This window comes from Miscanthus floridulus, chromosome 18 (assembly GCF_019320115.1).
Source record: "Miscanthus floridulus cultivar M001 chromosome 18, ASM1932011v1, whole genome shotgun sequence".
Taxonomy (NCBI): Eukaryota; Viridiplantae; Streptophyta; class Magnoliopsida; order Poales; family Poaceae; genus Miscanthus; species Miscanthus floridulus.
Window position 1 is genome coordinate 110531699 of NC_089597.1, and position 15058 is coordinate 110546756.

General features: G+C 43.1%; 1 protein-coding gene across 1 annotated transcript; it reads right to left on the reverse strand.

Moving 5' to 3' along the window:
- Positions 1–13647: 13647 nt before the first annotated feature.
- Positions 13648–14709, reverse strand: LOC136522895 (fasciclin-like arabinogalactan protein 3). Its single transcript, XM_066516695.1, has one exon. The coding sequence runs from the start codon at positions 14684–14686 to the stop codon at positions 13847–13849; it is 840 nt and encodes a 279-aa protein (XP_066372792.1). The 5' UTR covers positions 14687–14709; the 3' UTR covers positions 13648–13846.
- Positions 14710–15058: the final 349 nt, after the last annotated feature.

A 15058-nucleotide genomic window follows, 5' to 3' on the forward strand; every position in this document is an offset into this window, starting at 1 on the left:
GAGTTGACTGTAGTGATTTGTAGCACGTCAGAATCTCAGAGGTCATTTTGACTTTTGTTTTTCACTTTTCACCGAACCAGCTTGCCAGGGCAGTTACTAGGAGTATTCGTCTGCCATTATAAGCCAATTTATAAATTATGATATAATATTTATAAATTAGTATAAGCAGCTTTACGAGTAGCTGAACATTGCATTGCAAGCAGGGTGAGCTCGATACGTGTTTCCTCTTCCGGGTTGGTGTTAACCATCCTTTCGAACATAATGTCGCCGGTTTTTGTCAGCGTGCACATCTGAGTCACAACTCACATGGCTACACCGCCCGGACCGGAAACGTTAACTAACAATGACACATGTGTTGTGTATTTATTAAGGCCTTGTTGGGATGTATATGTATTCATTCCAATTCACATATGTGAATTTAGTTTAATTCTATTCTAATATACTTCAACACATGTGGATTAAGATGAATACATGCGCATCCAAACAAGACTTAAGTCTATAAAAGAGTACAATTGTCACTTCAAAACAATTCAAATGGTTGGTAAAGTTATATAAAAAATATGGACATTGATTATTTTTTTTAACTCCACCTATGGTGGGGCGTCTTTGGTGTCCCAGCATAGCAGGTCCCAAGCGCTGGTAAAGGGAGAGTGTTGTGTTAGGCGCGACGAGCCAATGTAAAAACTTAGCCACTTTAATGGAGATGAAACCAAAAAAAAAAAAACCGTAACTCGGGGCTCTTGGTGAGTTTCAACTCTAGCCTATCCCAACTTGCTTGGGACTGAAAGGCTATGTCGTTGTTGTTGTTGTTGATGAGACAAAATAAATAGCATTAAATTAGTTATTATGAAATATATTTTCGTAGTAAATCTAGTTGGTAACGTAAATATTAATACTACTCACTATAGATTACGTGTTTTTATTTTTTTTTCCTTATGCTTTGCTCTAGATTTTATTATTATTTATTTCTATTATGTATTTTTATGTATATTATAATACCAATTTCATGAACCTAAAACTTGAGTACTGTTCTTTTAAATAGAGAATATTTTTCTAACGAATACAGAATATTATTCTCTGAATCTAGAACATCGTCTTTGCTCAATAAAAAAAATGTTATATCTTTATGAAATTAATGTTTGTTTATGAAACTTTATCTAAATATATCCATGTGGGATCTTGTTTTAAAGTATTTATTATAAGAAACATAATGGTACAATCAGAATTTAATTTTGATACACAGTTCAGTAGTTATGACTTTTTTAAAAATTTGTACCGCACACAAATCAATAAAATAGAAAAAAGAATCTGTACTGGCTCGTTCCCACACTTCCTCCGCGGCCGGATGTACTTCCCGCGCAGCGCGCGTTGCGGCGCTAGACTGGGAACGGCGGGAGTAATTATTTGGGCGGGAAACTGCTGGACAGCCCGTTCGGTCCGAACGGGCGAACTGTGGCACGCCCCGAGAGTACGAAGATAGATGAGGGAGAAAGACATGTATCTTTCTCTTTGTGTTGTCGTATTTTTACTGCATCTAAATAATATTTTATACGAACTAATATAATTATCAAGATTAAACTATTCAAGACTAAACTCTTATCAACACAACTGGGCTACATCAGTTCAAGATCTTTTCGTCATAGGAAGATCTCGAAGATAAAAATTCCTCTAAAAAATAAAATCTTTCTTTGGTTGTTGCAAAGGGGTGTCGTCTTACCAAAGACAACCTCGCTAGGAAAAATTGGAAGGGGAGTTAGAAGTGCATCTGCTGTAATGGGAATGAAACTATCCAACACTTGTTCCTAGACTGTCCCCTTACCAAAATGATATGAAGGATTATCTTTTTTGCTACTAGTCTGACCCAACCAAGATCAATCAGCCACATGTTTGGTAATTGGCTAACTAATCAAAATAAAAGGATTAGAAATTTGATTTGGGTGGGGTGGCTGCCATGTTTTGGGCTATTTGGAGATGCCGTAATGATGTTGTTTTTAATCAAATGAGATCTAACTCTATGATGCAGGTAATTTTCAGAGGAGCGTACTGGTTACGCTCTTGGGCCCAGCTGCAGCGTGATGAGATAGCCAAGGACGCGCTCTCTACGATGAGCAAGAAATTGAAAATAATTGCTTTAGAGATATCCAATAAAGGATGGAAACATTTATACTATTTGAATTAGCGTCCGGGTCGATCTATAAGACTGACTTTCTTTTTTTTTCCTCCAAAACTTTGTAATAATGGGCTGTGTACATCTATGGATGTAGAGGCCGGATATTGTTTTATCCATTATCTAAAAAAAATCAGTTCAAGATTAAAATACATAATTTCTCTAAACATCAGGGATAATTCCTCTAAACATCAAGGCTATGTAATCAATCATAAACTGAGAAGGAATAAAAAAAAGGTGGCTGCACAAAAAAACTCGTTGAGCTGGCTTGGTACAAAAGTACTTTGATTTGACTCGTTTTTCTTTTAAAATAAAAATGACTTGATTTGGAATAACTTTCGACTTCAGCTCGGCTCATTAAGCTCAGCATGAAGTTGATGTTAAACCATTCAGGAGACTATGATAAATAAGATTATGCCAATTTCCAAAAAAAACTCAAAAAAATTGTAGATGGCTCGATATCCAGCCCTTGAGAACGTGAGGACCCAGAAGAGATATATACAGATAGAGAAACAAGAGATAGAGAAACCAAATTAAAAGTTAAAACAAAGAGAGGAAACTTGATTGTACCACGAATACCATCCACAGGGGCTTGGGGGTGCCGGTTACCACCACCGTACCACCACGGGCTCGGTTAGCTACTGGTGGGAGCGAGCCTCGACGTCATCTTCCACCTCCTAGATCTCCCGTACCTGTCGGGGCGGGGCGACGGTGGGCGAGGCAACTAGCGAAGCGAGCACCTTTGCTTGCGAGGCAGCCGCCACCTCACGGGATTTCTCGTACCTCGCCATATCAACTTTCTCTATGCAGGCGTCATCCGGAGCCCTCACCAGCCAAGACGCGCCCAGTACTGCGTTGATCAAGGATGGATCAGCGGTGGGGGGGGCTCGTGCCCCATAAGGCCATTGGACCCATGGAGTCCCTGAAAATGCAATCAAGCCCTAATTGTGGGTTTTGGTGATAATGACCACACAATTAGAGAACTAATGAGATTTATCGAGATGACAAGTAGGGAATTTATATTCGAGGATACTACACGAAACAGAGAAGCCCCCAATTATAAATGTAGATAGCTTCAAACTCAAAGGATGTTTAAATTTTTTTATATTTTGAATTTGAGTATAGGAAAAGCCGTACTATAAAGAGAGACACAATGCTTAAGCTAATATGTATTACCAAGTGCTCAAATAACCACATGCATCCTCAAATTCACAGCCAATATAGTCTACACTTCACTATTACCCTTGCTGTCTTACGTGATGCATCACTGCCCCACTTGAGTCGCGGCACAAGGAAGTTAGTGCCCACACTGACTTTCTCGTATGGCTCGAGATGTTTTAAAAGGTCTCGCCTGACCTCGAGGCCGCGGGCTCTGTCTCGCCCGACCCCAAGGACGTGGGTTGCGTCTTGCCTGACCCTAAGGACATGGGTTCTATCTCGCCCAAAGTCACGGGCTCCGTCTCGCCTGACCTCGAGGCCACGGGCTCCGTCTCGCCCGACCTCGAGGCCACGGTCTCTATCTCGCCTGACCCCTTGTGTGTGGTGACCGTTGGGGGCTGGAGGGTATATATACCTTTCCCCTTCCTCCCCAACGGCTCTCTGCCTCTTTTTCCTCACTTCAGCACGCCTAAAATAGAGCATGGGCTCTCTCTCTCTCTCTCCTTCCATTGTTGACCTCAAGCCCCCAAGCAAATCCATTGATTTTTCCATCAATCCTTGAGTGAAAAAGGGTCCAAAACTCTATTAGAGAGCAGCTCCATTGATTCCCCAACTCTAAAGAGCACTTGGTTCATATTTTGGCCGACGGTTGTGTTTGTTACTCTTAGAGCTTGGCTCCTAGCCGGCTAGAGCATCGCCCATGAAGCTTGCCAACTTGTGTGGCAACCTAGGGAGGTTTGTAACCATCTCTTGAAGTTAGTAAACTCACTCCTCATCTCAAGAGTTAAGTCTCTTGATTTGATAATGAGGAAGAGTTGGAAAGCTCTAAGCCTTAGTGGCTAACCTCAACAACATGGAGGTAGGCAAGCCTTGGTATCTAGCCAAACCACGAGATAAATCATTGTGTCACTTGTGCTTGATTTATATTACTTGCGTGACATATTGTGGTTGAGGTGATTTCTAGGGTTTCTAGACGATCTACTTGTGTGTGGTGTTCCTACCACTTCTATCTCTTGATCTGTGATTGTCATACCTGTAGTAAGCTAGGAAATTTCTCCGATCTAAGTTTTCGTTCATAGATTTGGAACTATGATTCGAAGTTGTTTGTAGGTGCGGCAGTGTCGCTGTTCTGGCCCGGCAGTGCCGTAGTCCAGTAGTGCCACCCTCCAGAGCGGTAGTGCCGTAGGGTGAATTTGATAAAAGTTTGAGTGTTTGTTTTGACAGGCCTATTCACCCCCTCTAGGCCAATCAGAGATCCTATAGTCCCCCTAGAAATTTTTGCCATGGATGCACCTTGAGGAGAGGCTAAAGCTGATTGGAGGTTGAGAAAGCCCTCCGAGCATCTAGCTGCCAGCTAGGCTCATGCCGAGTACGCCAGCCGCCATCCTAACAACACAGTTCCCATGGTAGTGTGAGTGCTCTCTTTTTCGTGAGATGAGATGGTTGGGTTGAGGGGGAAAGCTCCTACTTGTGAGGTGCATGTTGATATCATCTCGCCATTGCTATTCCAGGGAAGAAGCTTTGGGTGCCGGCCTTTTCCATTGTCCGGCCCTGATTGACGTAAGGTCGAGAGCTTCATCAGAAAGATAAATACTATGGAGCAAAGTAATAAAGGGATAAAGAGAAAGGATCCAGAGTGGCGGAGACAAAGGATGGAGGTGGCAGCCCGTTGGCGGTATGGGGGGCCGCCCAAACCATCCATAATCACATCACATTCACAGCTGAGTAACAACCAGTGGCGAAGCAAGAGCAAATTAGAGAGAGGTGCATTTACCTTATGGGTGCTTAGACGTGTCTCATAAGAGGTGCATATATGGTGGAATTCTAACCAAACTCACTGTTTTTGCAATTTTTGGGGTGCATGTGCACCCCCTATATAAAGGCATCTTTCGCCCCCTGGTAACAACAAGAATCCGATGGATCCAGAGTGGTGAAGAGCATGGGGATGGGGTGGAGGACCTGGCCCCCGGTGACCATGTGGTCCCCATCTTCAGCGGGGAGTGCAGAGCATGCGCCTACTGTAAGTCCCACAAGACGGATACATCATGAACTATGAAAGCTGGCTTTTAAAAGGTAGATTGCTACAAGGTGGATTATAATAAAAGTGGAATTAGTAGGTTGTTTGGATCCATAGCTTGTAAAAGTTGAGATAAGCTACTTTATAGAGAAAAATTACCATAATGCCCTTGGTCCTTGTTTTCTAACATAATGGAGAGAGAAATAGTGAGGAGTAGAATTGTCTTTTGATGTCTAGAAGCTAAAAAAAAGCTAGGTTTGCTCAGCTTCCTAGATTATGGAATCAAGGGTGCTCTAGATTATAAAAGCTGGACAAAAGCTATGGCTGTTTAGAACTCTTTGTAGATTCTAGAAGCTAGCTCCTATAATCCACTAGAATCCAAACATGCCCTAACCTATGCAGGACTTACAGCGTCAGCCAATTGAATAGCAGTAGAGCACCATGGGTCCATGGCCTCTGACGGCGGCACCAGGTTCTCCATGGTGGACCGGCAGTCAGGCGTGCAGCAGCCGATGAATTTCAATACAGATACAACTAAAAAATTTGGAGGGGACTTGCAACCTGTTCATAGGAGTACGTACTCGTGATTGAAGGGCACCCCCATCCCAGACCTAGCATGCAATAGCAGGGCCTGATAGCTAGCCATCCAGGCCGGTGATCGAGCTCTGCATGACTCCATGCCAATGCAAAACATTGAAGGTGTTGGTCCGTCCTATATATTCTAGTAAATCATCATACAGGGAAACACTATTCTACAGGGGGCAAAAAATCATTCATGTTGGCTTTGACTCAATTACTCTTTTTTTAGGAATTGACTCAATAACTCAAACAACCGACTAACTTGTCTTCGATAAAGGCCCTAGAGTGTGACAAAAGCCCACGTTCGTGCAAGCCTAGCCCAAATTGAACCCAACACCTAGCGCTTGAACCAGAACTACATACACTGCCAAACATCGCCAGCGAGCTCCATGCACAAATCGCCTTCTTTTCAACCCATTTCACTCGTTCCAAGCATGAGAAGCATCTGGAGTTTTGGACAAAGAGCCCCCCCCAAACACCCCTCCCTCAGCAGTCACTATACTTCGGTTATTACTATAAATTTGTTATGGTTATTATGTTATGAACTTATGGTTCAATACAATACATATTTATATTAAAAAGATTTTGTACGTGGAATATCCTCCTCCAAAATTCTGGGTCCGTCATGGGAGCCAAGGCAGGGTGCGTGTTGTCGCCGGATATGGATGCACTACACCATGACACACATTTGCCTACACTTATGTGTTGGCAAAAGGCAGGTTTCGACGACATATTATGTGTTGGCAATTGTATATCATTTTAATATCTAATCATCTGTCGGCAATAAGACTGTAAGACTACAAATTATCTGTTGGCATTTCTCTGCTGGCAGAAAAAGTGTCGGCAAAAATTAGAAGACTTAGAAAGTGTCGGCATAGCCTATACAGGGCAACTGTGCAAGTGTCGGCCAAGGAGTACCCGCACTGGGTAAAAATATCTCCTCACCTCCTCTCTCTCCCTCTTTCCGTCTCTTCCTTTCCCGTAGCGCTCTCCCTCCCTCCCTAGCTCTCTCGACGCGGCCACGGCGGTGCCACCGCACCTCGGCAGCGCCGACCCTCAACACGGCGCAGCTGCCCTCCTCCTCCTCCACACCCTCCTCATGCCTCGTGGCCACGCAGGCCAATGGCGCCCCCATCGGGTGTTGCGCCGGTGCGGAGGGTGGCCGCCCCGGCCATGGCCGACAGCGCCCCCTCCTCGGTGACGTGCCTAGGGCTCGCCGGTGGCTGCCGGCATGGATGCCACCCGACGCTGCCTTCTTCCACCGATCCGCCTACGCTACTGTGGTCAACGAAACCCTAGCTGCCTCATCTCAATGACGCTGGATGCATTGCGAGCCACGACCGGCGCAGGCCGGTCGACCAAGCCTGTGTGTGGCCTCGTCATCACCGGCGGCGGTGGCGCCTTACCTCGCCCGCTGAATCTGGCGGTACGTCACCCTCTTCCTCTCCTCCTCGGTCTCCTAACTCCTCTCCCAAATCCTCTCTCCCTCCACCTTTCCCCTTTGTGCAGGTGATTGGGCAGCGTTGGCTAGCATAGCTACTCTCTCAGAGTAGAAGTGGGGATGAGAGGGCGTAGCAAAAGGAAAAGGATAAATGATGAGACTGTTTTCCACCCTCCCACTTCCATTATATTGTGTAATTCAATTATGCCCCTAATGTTGAACCATGCTGAACATATGTAAATCAGGTGTGCCTGGTTCTAATATTTTTAGCTTTGGTATTACATGCCAGAACAAGGTTGTGAGATACGTCCTCAGATTTGTGCTAAAGCTACAGACAAATTGTGGTGTGGTGTGCTTACCAGTTCTATAGGAACATTTGAGCAGTAGTCAGAAGTCCCATCAGATGCTGTACCAAAACCCAATTTTGAAGTTGACCTCAGCTTACATGCTACGCCAAGTGACCCTTAAACATTCCTCCTACGACGCTGTAGCTTGCCAACAATTGATTTATTTGCTCTACATTCTTAGCTAAGTATTGCTCTAGTTTTATGACCTTGGGAATGAACCGTGAACCAATTTTTATATATTGTTGCCATCTATAGTCTTGGGTTCCATCAAGAACACCATGCAGTTCTAAGTTATTTTTAAATGCTCTATTGTTATACGTTTTTTCCCTAAAAAAGTGTTATCATGAAATGCTTGTTCCGTTAAAATCTTGCTTAGGCGCTACTAACCGTTGCTTGCTTCTTACCAGATATGGTGCAGGAGAATGACCCGTTTTACGTCGGAGATCACTTAGTGGTCAGAAAATATGGTTGATCTTCAACCTTAGCCTATCAAAGACTTGTGGTTTAGGTGAGAGTATAAACGATTTGATGTGTGCCTCTTCTTTTATTCATGGTAATTCTTCGGTTTATTGCCTGCTGATCATGTGCTTTCCTAACTTCAGTTAGGTTTCGATTTGCCCTAACCTGAGCCTTCATGTTGCAGCTCCAGTTCAAACAACTATGCACTACTATGAATGTGCACTCCATTTTTCTGCAATGTAGAGTCTAGATTGCCTGAAATGTTATGCTAGTAATTTCAATTCCTCTATATTTTTTTTTGTCGATCTGGATCCAAATTTTGGATTCTCACTTATTTATACTTACTATGCTGTTTGCTTCTATATAAGTTTCAGCGTCGGTTTATTGCCTGCTGATCATGTGTTTTCCTAACTTCAGTTAGGTTTCGGTTTTCCCTAACTTGAGCCTTCACATTGCAGCTCCAGTTCAAACAACTATGCTCATACTGCTACGAATGTGCACTCTATTTTGCTGCAATGTAGAATCTAGATCGCCTAAAATGTTATGTTGGTAATTCCAATTCCTCTGCAAATTTTTTTAGAGACCTGATTTACTATGTATGTGCCGTCTTCGCATGTCCATCTAGATCCAAATTAACTTGGCTCCAAATGGAGGATGGAGAGAGTTAGCTTTCCCTTTAATATAATGCTTATTTACCCTTGTGTTATGTATCATGTTTTCCATAGCAAAACTGAGTTGCTTATCATTTAGCGTTTCATCCTCATAGTCAAATTTGAATATATTTGTGTTTGTTGCAGGCACTCCCATTTGTTCTCAGGATGCTAGGTATTTCAGTTCTTTGGTCCAAGTCCCTAAGCAGCTTCATCATGTGTCCTGATTATTTATCATACAGTTTTAAATACAAGTATCATACAGTTCTAATTATGTGCACTAGAATACATATTTTCTGATTATTTGTCATACTGTATCATTCAGCTGCTCACTTGTTAGTGGTGTTTAAACAAGTGTTGTCAAAATTTCGGCATACTGAGCTTAAGGAGATAGCAAGCTTAACTATACAAGATGCTCTTATTGACCTTTGTTATGTTATTAGCTACTCGCACTATGATCATTTCTGATTGCTAGGTAATGGAACTTAGAGAATTGGTCTGTTTATTTCTTATTAGTGTTATTGGAACTGAATGCTCACACCATGTTTTTTCAGGTTTCAGCAGGCTTTCTAAATCCATCAGGAAGTACACTGTATATCAACAAGGCCATGTAGCTATGTCTTCAAAAATCTGGATTACCAGGTGATGACAGATGCTTGTAATTCAATATTTAGTGTAACCTGGATTAGCTTCTGTGTTGAAGCATCTCTTAGCTTTTTAATTTCTTTGGTTAAATGATAACTGGTGCTTGTAATTACACATGTAATCACCTGTATGAATTTATGAACCATGCATTTATCTTTACAACTCAAATGCATGCTACAAAAGGTAGGGAACACTTAAAGCCTGTTTGGATTGCTGGTGGTAGCAGAATGCCTATGAAATTTCCTTGCAAATTATTGTTTCTTTGGCATTGAACCCTTGATTGATTGGATGTAACAATATATTTTTCATGCCTTCCTCACCTGGTTGAAGTGACACCTATTTGGACATGATCCTACATAATACAAGACTTACTAAGTTACAAGAAAATCATGGTCAGCCATGCTACTATTTTATTCTGGAGATTTTCTTCATTGCACATGAATTCAAGGTTTGAGATATCTAATCAATTAAAATGAAATGAAATACTTTTATTCTTTGCTTTCCTCCTAAAATACAGGAAAAAAAACATTAGAACCTTTTGTTTCCTGTTGTGATTGGCATCCTAGGCTGCTATGTGCTATCATTCTCAGCATTGTTTCTATTATAATTAGTTCCACACAACCTTCATGTTTTAACTTGGATGGTTGTGTTGAAGGTTTTGAGGGTGCCCTTGTGCAATTGTTAGCTGTTCTACCAGAGTTGTAACTTTGCTGATCATTTTGGGGGAAAAAATAAATTATCTGTTTTAATGGAAATTCAGTCATGCCTGGTTTAGTTCCTTCTGGCCGGTAATTCATTTCTCTACTTGCTTCTTGATGGTGGTACTGTTTCTGGAAACCATTTCCACAGAGTGCGTTATGTGGATATGAAGCATGAGTTTGCGTTTGTTGTCCAACAGAAGCCGATTGATTGTTGAGTTTGCAAAAGGGTAAGCTACAAGACTGCAAGAGCCCTCTGTACTATATAATTTATTTCTTTTCCTGCCTTATGTTTTTCCTTTTCTTGTACCACACTACCGCTGCTACAAGCTAAGCAAGGCTATCTTTTCCTTTCCCAGATTCTTGAAACTCCTAAGGGAGAAATGGTTTCCCTAGAAATTTTTGGGTGAGTTTATTGTCCAAAAGATGCACTAATTATGTCGCTATGTTTTTCACAATCAAAGCAATTTTCATCTTAGTTTTCATTTCAAGTGGAATGTCTAAGTACACTAAGAAATTACTCTGAGCTTGAATAATTAAACTCTCTCATGCAGTTTCCATATTATAAAGATATAATTAAATGCAATACAGTTTTCATATTATATTTAGCTAGCAGCAATACTTATATTCACTTTCAGATTAGACCAAACATGTGCTATTATTCTTTTGACCACTAAATTAGGAGATTGTTGTGATAGCTAGATCCATCGGCGCAATCCAATGAAGCAGAGGAAGCCATAACTATTTGTTAATTGCATTGGTTGGTGTGAATTCTGAGTTTTTAGATAAGTGAAAACTCTGCAGTAATTGTAGTTCCTCTGCTATCCTCGTCCATATCTTTTTGCATAGGGTAACCGTGATTCTGCAAATTGCATTGGGTTCATTGTTTACTGTTGATGATGTGTGAGAAAATCTCCTAGTGCTCTAGTCTCCAATCCCATATTAATGATTGATGAATCCTATTCCCTGGAGATCATATCATGTGGGTGGATTAACATAAAATTTTACTCTACCATATTTTAGTCTTCCATAGAACATACGGTCCCTATCATGTGTGCTTTTGGGTAGATCATGACGAATGCTTTACTTCAAGTTAAAATAGCGCATCAGATTACTTGGTTCATAGGAGATGCATGCTGGCTTAGTAATATTCCAAAATTGCTGCAGAACACAGCTGAGCGGAAAGACTGTCGACTTGCACTACCAAGCTGCTGAAAAACTTAAGTCTGGGCACCTTTGCCTTGCAGGAGTCATTACATCCAAATTCGAGTTTGGGTGTGATGTGTGAAGGGGTTAATTAGCTGCAACGTGACTTGCTAGACAAAAATCATTAAATCCGGTTCTGTCATTGCCAGTGCAGAATCTTGCATCTCGTAGCAATCTAGTTCATGACATCATGCATAGACGATTGTATCTTGTAGTGATGCTCGATTGCAATGAGCCACAATTGTTTTCTGCTTCCTTTCCTTACTGTAACATGCATATCTGATTTCTGTTCTATCAAAACCGAACAAAACATATGACCTTTGGACTCTGACATCGAGGCTAAAAGGACTTAATGCTGTCATTTTTCATTCAGGTGAAGTTGACTTTACGAAGTACATGCCACGGTAGGACAAAATTTCATAATGCTTTGGCAAACGAGTTGTAGGCTATGGCAACCTGCATCCTGTCGCGTCAAAATCTGAGAAGGTGGCTTCATTCACTCTCCAGAATATATCCCAGAGGCAACTAATTTCACCTTACCCTCCAGCTCTAAGGTAATGAAACAGTTCAATTCTTACCGATTTTGAGTCCTCAGTTGTATGCATATACGCCAAAGGAGAAAGAGAAACACCACATAAGCAAAATTTATGCCTAATTGCATGATCCCAACGTCCTGGGGCTTTTCAGGCCGCAACATGTTTTTACCCTTTTCGATTAGACATAGAGGTTGCAATTGATTTTTGCAATATGAAACCACAAAGCTATTACTCCAGTTATTCTGTAAGTAGCAAGTAGTCTCTTCTGCTGAGTTCTGGAACATATATCACGAGAGTTCACTGATTAAGTGTTACTCACCTAGTCAATCAAATTATTGTCTAAAGCTTACTAATCTAAGATGTGAGCAAGGGTGTCATAATGGTTTTGATTCCTTTTTCATGCATGACGGTTTCATTTAGTTCTCCTTGTAATTTCCTTCTGTTTATTACAGATCTACTATTGCTTCTCCCAGCAAATTCCTCACCCCCTTCATAGCTGGTGTGTATTTTGGAGTGGCAGCAACCATATGTGCACGAAGCTGGTGTTCAAGTATTTTGGAGTGGCAACAAGTGTCCGAGAATGGCTGCAGGACGACATGAATTACAGTTTTGTTCTTTTGTTTGCACCTACTATCGTGTAGGACAAAGACATGGAACTGTTGAATGCCACTTTTGTGCCAAGTCCTGCTCTATTGATCTCTTAGCTTTAGTCATAACCAATTAATACAAGACTTGTAGTATGTCTATACATGTCTGTAACTGACTAATCTATATCTTGGACTTATATGGCTCTATGTACTATGATCATCACTTGACCTGCTATATAATTTGACAAATCCACTTTTGCTCATATAAAAGGCATCACATTGAACAAATTCACTTGATTTTTGTATAAATAATATATTAGATCTTACATACATACACCAACTCCGTGCATGTATGGAAGATCTAATATATTATTTATACAAAAATCAAGTGAATTTGTTCAATGTGATGCCTTCTATATGAGCAAAAGTGGATTTGTCAAATTATTTTAATTATAATTATATCTATGCAGTTTTGTCGACAGTTTTTTTTGGGCAGGGTATGGTTTGTAAAATACCTTGGAAATGGTTTGGCCAACATACAAATTGTCGGGAAAGGTCTTAACTGTCGGCAAAGGGTTAACTGTCGGCAAAGATTTCAACTGTCGACGTAGGTAGACCGTTTGCCTACACATAAAGTGTCGGGGATTATGTTAACTGTCGGTAAAAGTTTCACCGACGGCTTCTAGCGCAACTGTTTCTAAACTACCGGCAAAACTTTTCGCGAGAGGTTATCTGTCGGCAAAGGTGCCCTTTGCCTACAATAGAAAGTGTCGGCAAAAGTATGTTGTGTTATAGTGATGGGGCGTGAACACTGTGGAGGGAGGATAACAGATGGCGTGAACGAGGTGACTAAACACTGAAGGCCGGGAGCAGTAAATTTGGATTGGATGCACGAGAAAATTGGGAACCAGCTTGTGTTGGAGCGTGAGTTTTCTTATTCATCTCCAAAACGAGGTTTTCGGAACTTGTTTTGGATATTGTGTTGAAGATGTTTTATATGATAGTCAAAATGCAAAAAATAAAAGATCTTTGGCGCTCAACAATAGTATGGGCGACAGAATAGTTTTAGAACGTAACTTCGATACTACTATAACTAGTCGTGTGTTGGTGTGATAGGGAATAATCCATGGATCAGAAATGACATATAGTCGGAGTCCTTCTGTTGAAAATAGTCAACTTGTTTTTTTCTGGCCTTTGTAATCCTATACTCTCTAATTTCAAGAAACGTGACAACAATATAAGAAAACAAAAATATATAGGTAGATAATCGACTAAACAAAAGGGTGCGCAAAATGACCTATAGGATATGATGCATCTGACGATTCCCTCCCGATCAGTTGCAAATGGGGTAATAATCTACAAGTACCCGAGCATGCATGCCATCCCCACGGCCGAACCAATCCACCAACTCGTTGCTCGCACCGCATGGCCACGCGACGGCGCCGGCGCTTCAGCAGTGTCGGGAGCCTCCGCGGTATCGCCCTCCGAGGTCGGAATCGTCTTCGGAGATAGCAGCGGCAAAGTTGACGTCGGCGCAGGCGCAGGGCTCGGCGCGATCGCCATCTGCCTCATCCTCGGCGCGGGCGGCGACGGCGACGGCGGCGGCAGCGGCAGCCGCGGCCTGGTGATGATGCGCGGCGGCACGACGAAGTTGCTGATCTGGAGCACGGATATGTTGTACGGCCTCGCGGTGACCGCCCTCTTGAACGTGGCGTTGATCAGCGACCCCGGCGCGGCCGACATGAAGACGGCGCCGCCGCGGCCCGTGGCGGTGACGTTGAGAAACCCCGTGCGGTTGCGCGCGGTCCCCGTGGTCTGGAACAGCGTGGTGACCACGGTGGGCTGGCCGCCCCGGGGCAGCGCCGCCAGCTTGGCGGCGTCGATGTAGTCGAGCGCGACGTGGACGGAGATGAGCTCCACGAGCGCGGCGCGCGGCAGCCTGGCGCTGCGGCGGAGCAGCCAGTCCACGGCGGAGTTGTCCGGGACGAGCACGGTGACGGAGTTCCGGCTGTTGACCTCGCGCGCCACGCGGGTCTTGCTGAGGAGGAAGTTGAAGAGCTTGAACTCCGGGTACCGGCTCAGGATCTCCGTGACGTTGAAGGCGGCGGCGGCGTTGCCGCCGGTAGCTGGTGGGGCGGCGACGGCGGTGGCGGGCAGGAGGAAGAAGAACACGAACAAGAAGGTGTTAGGAGCCATGCGTGCGCCGATGCACGAACACGCACAAGCACCGATAGCGCACGGCGTGTGGCACGTAGAGTGCTATATATAGAGGGATGGGCGGCAGGTCATGAACTCGACAGCCGGAGAGAAATTAGAGGACAGGAGGGGTTTAAGGTCTGAGCAGTTAGAGTGGAGACTGATCTCACTCTCAGAGTCTGACCAGTTCTTGAGGCGCTGGCATGATGCATGTTCCCTGAAATACAGGGGCAGGTTTGATCATGCTAATGGCCAGGAATAATTGTCATGATCATGACCATACTAGTTAAGTTCCTCAGGTAAAACTTGTCATGACCAGGATTCCCATGTTTTCATTTTTACTTTCACTTCCGTAGAGTGAGAGAGGGTAGG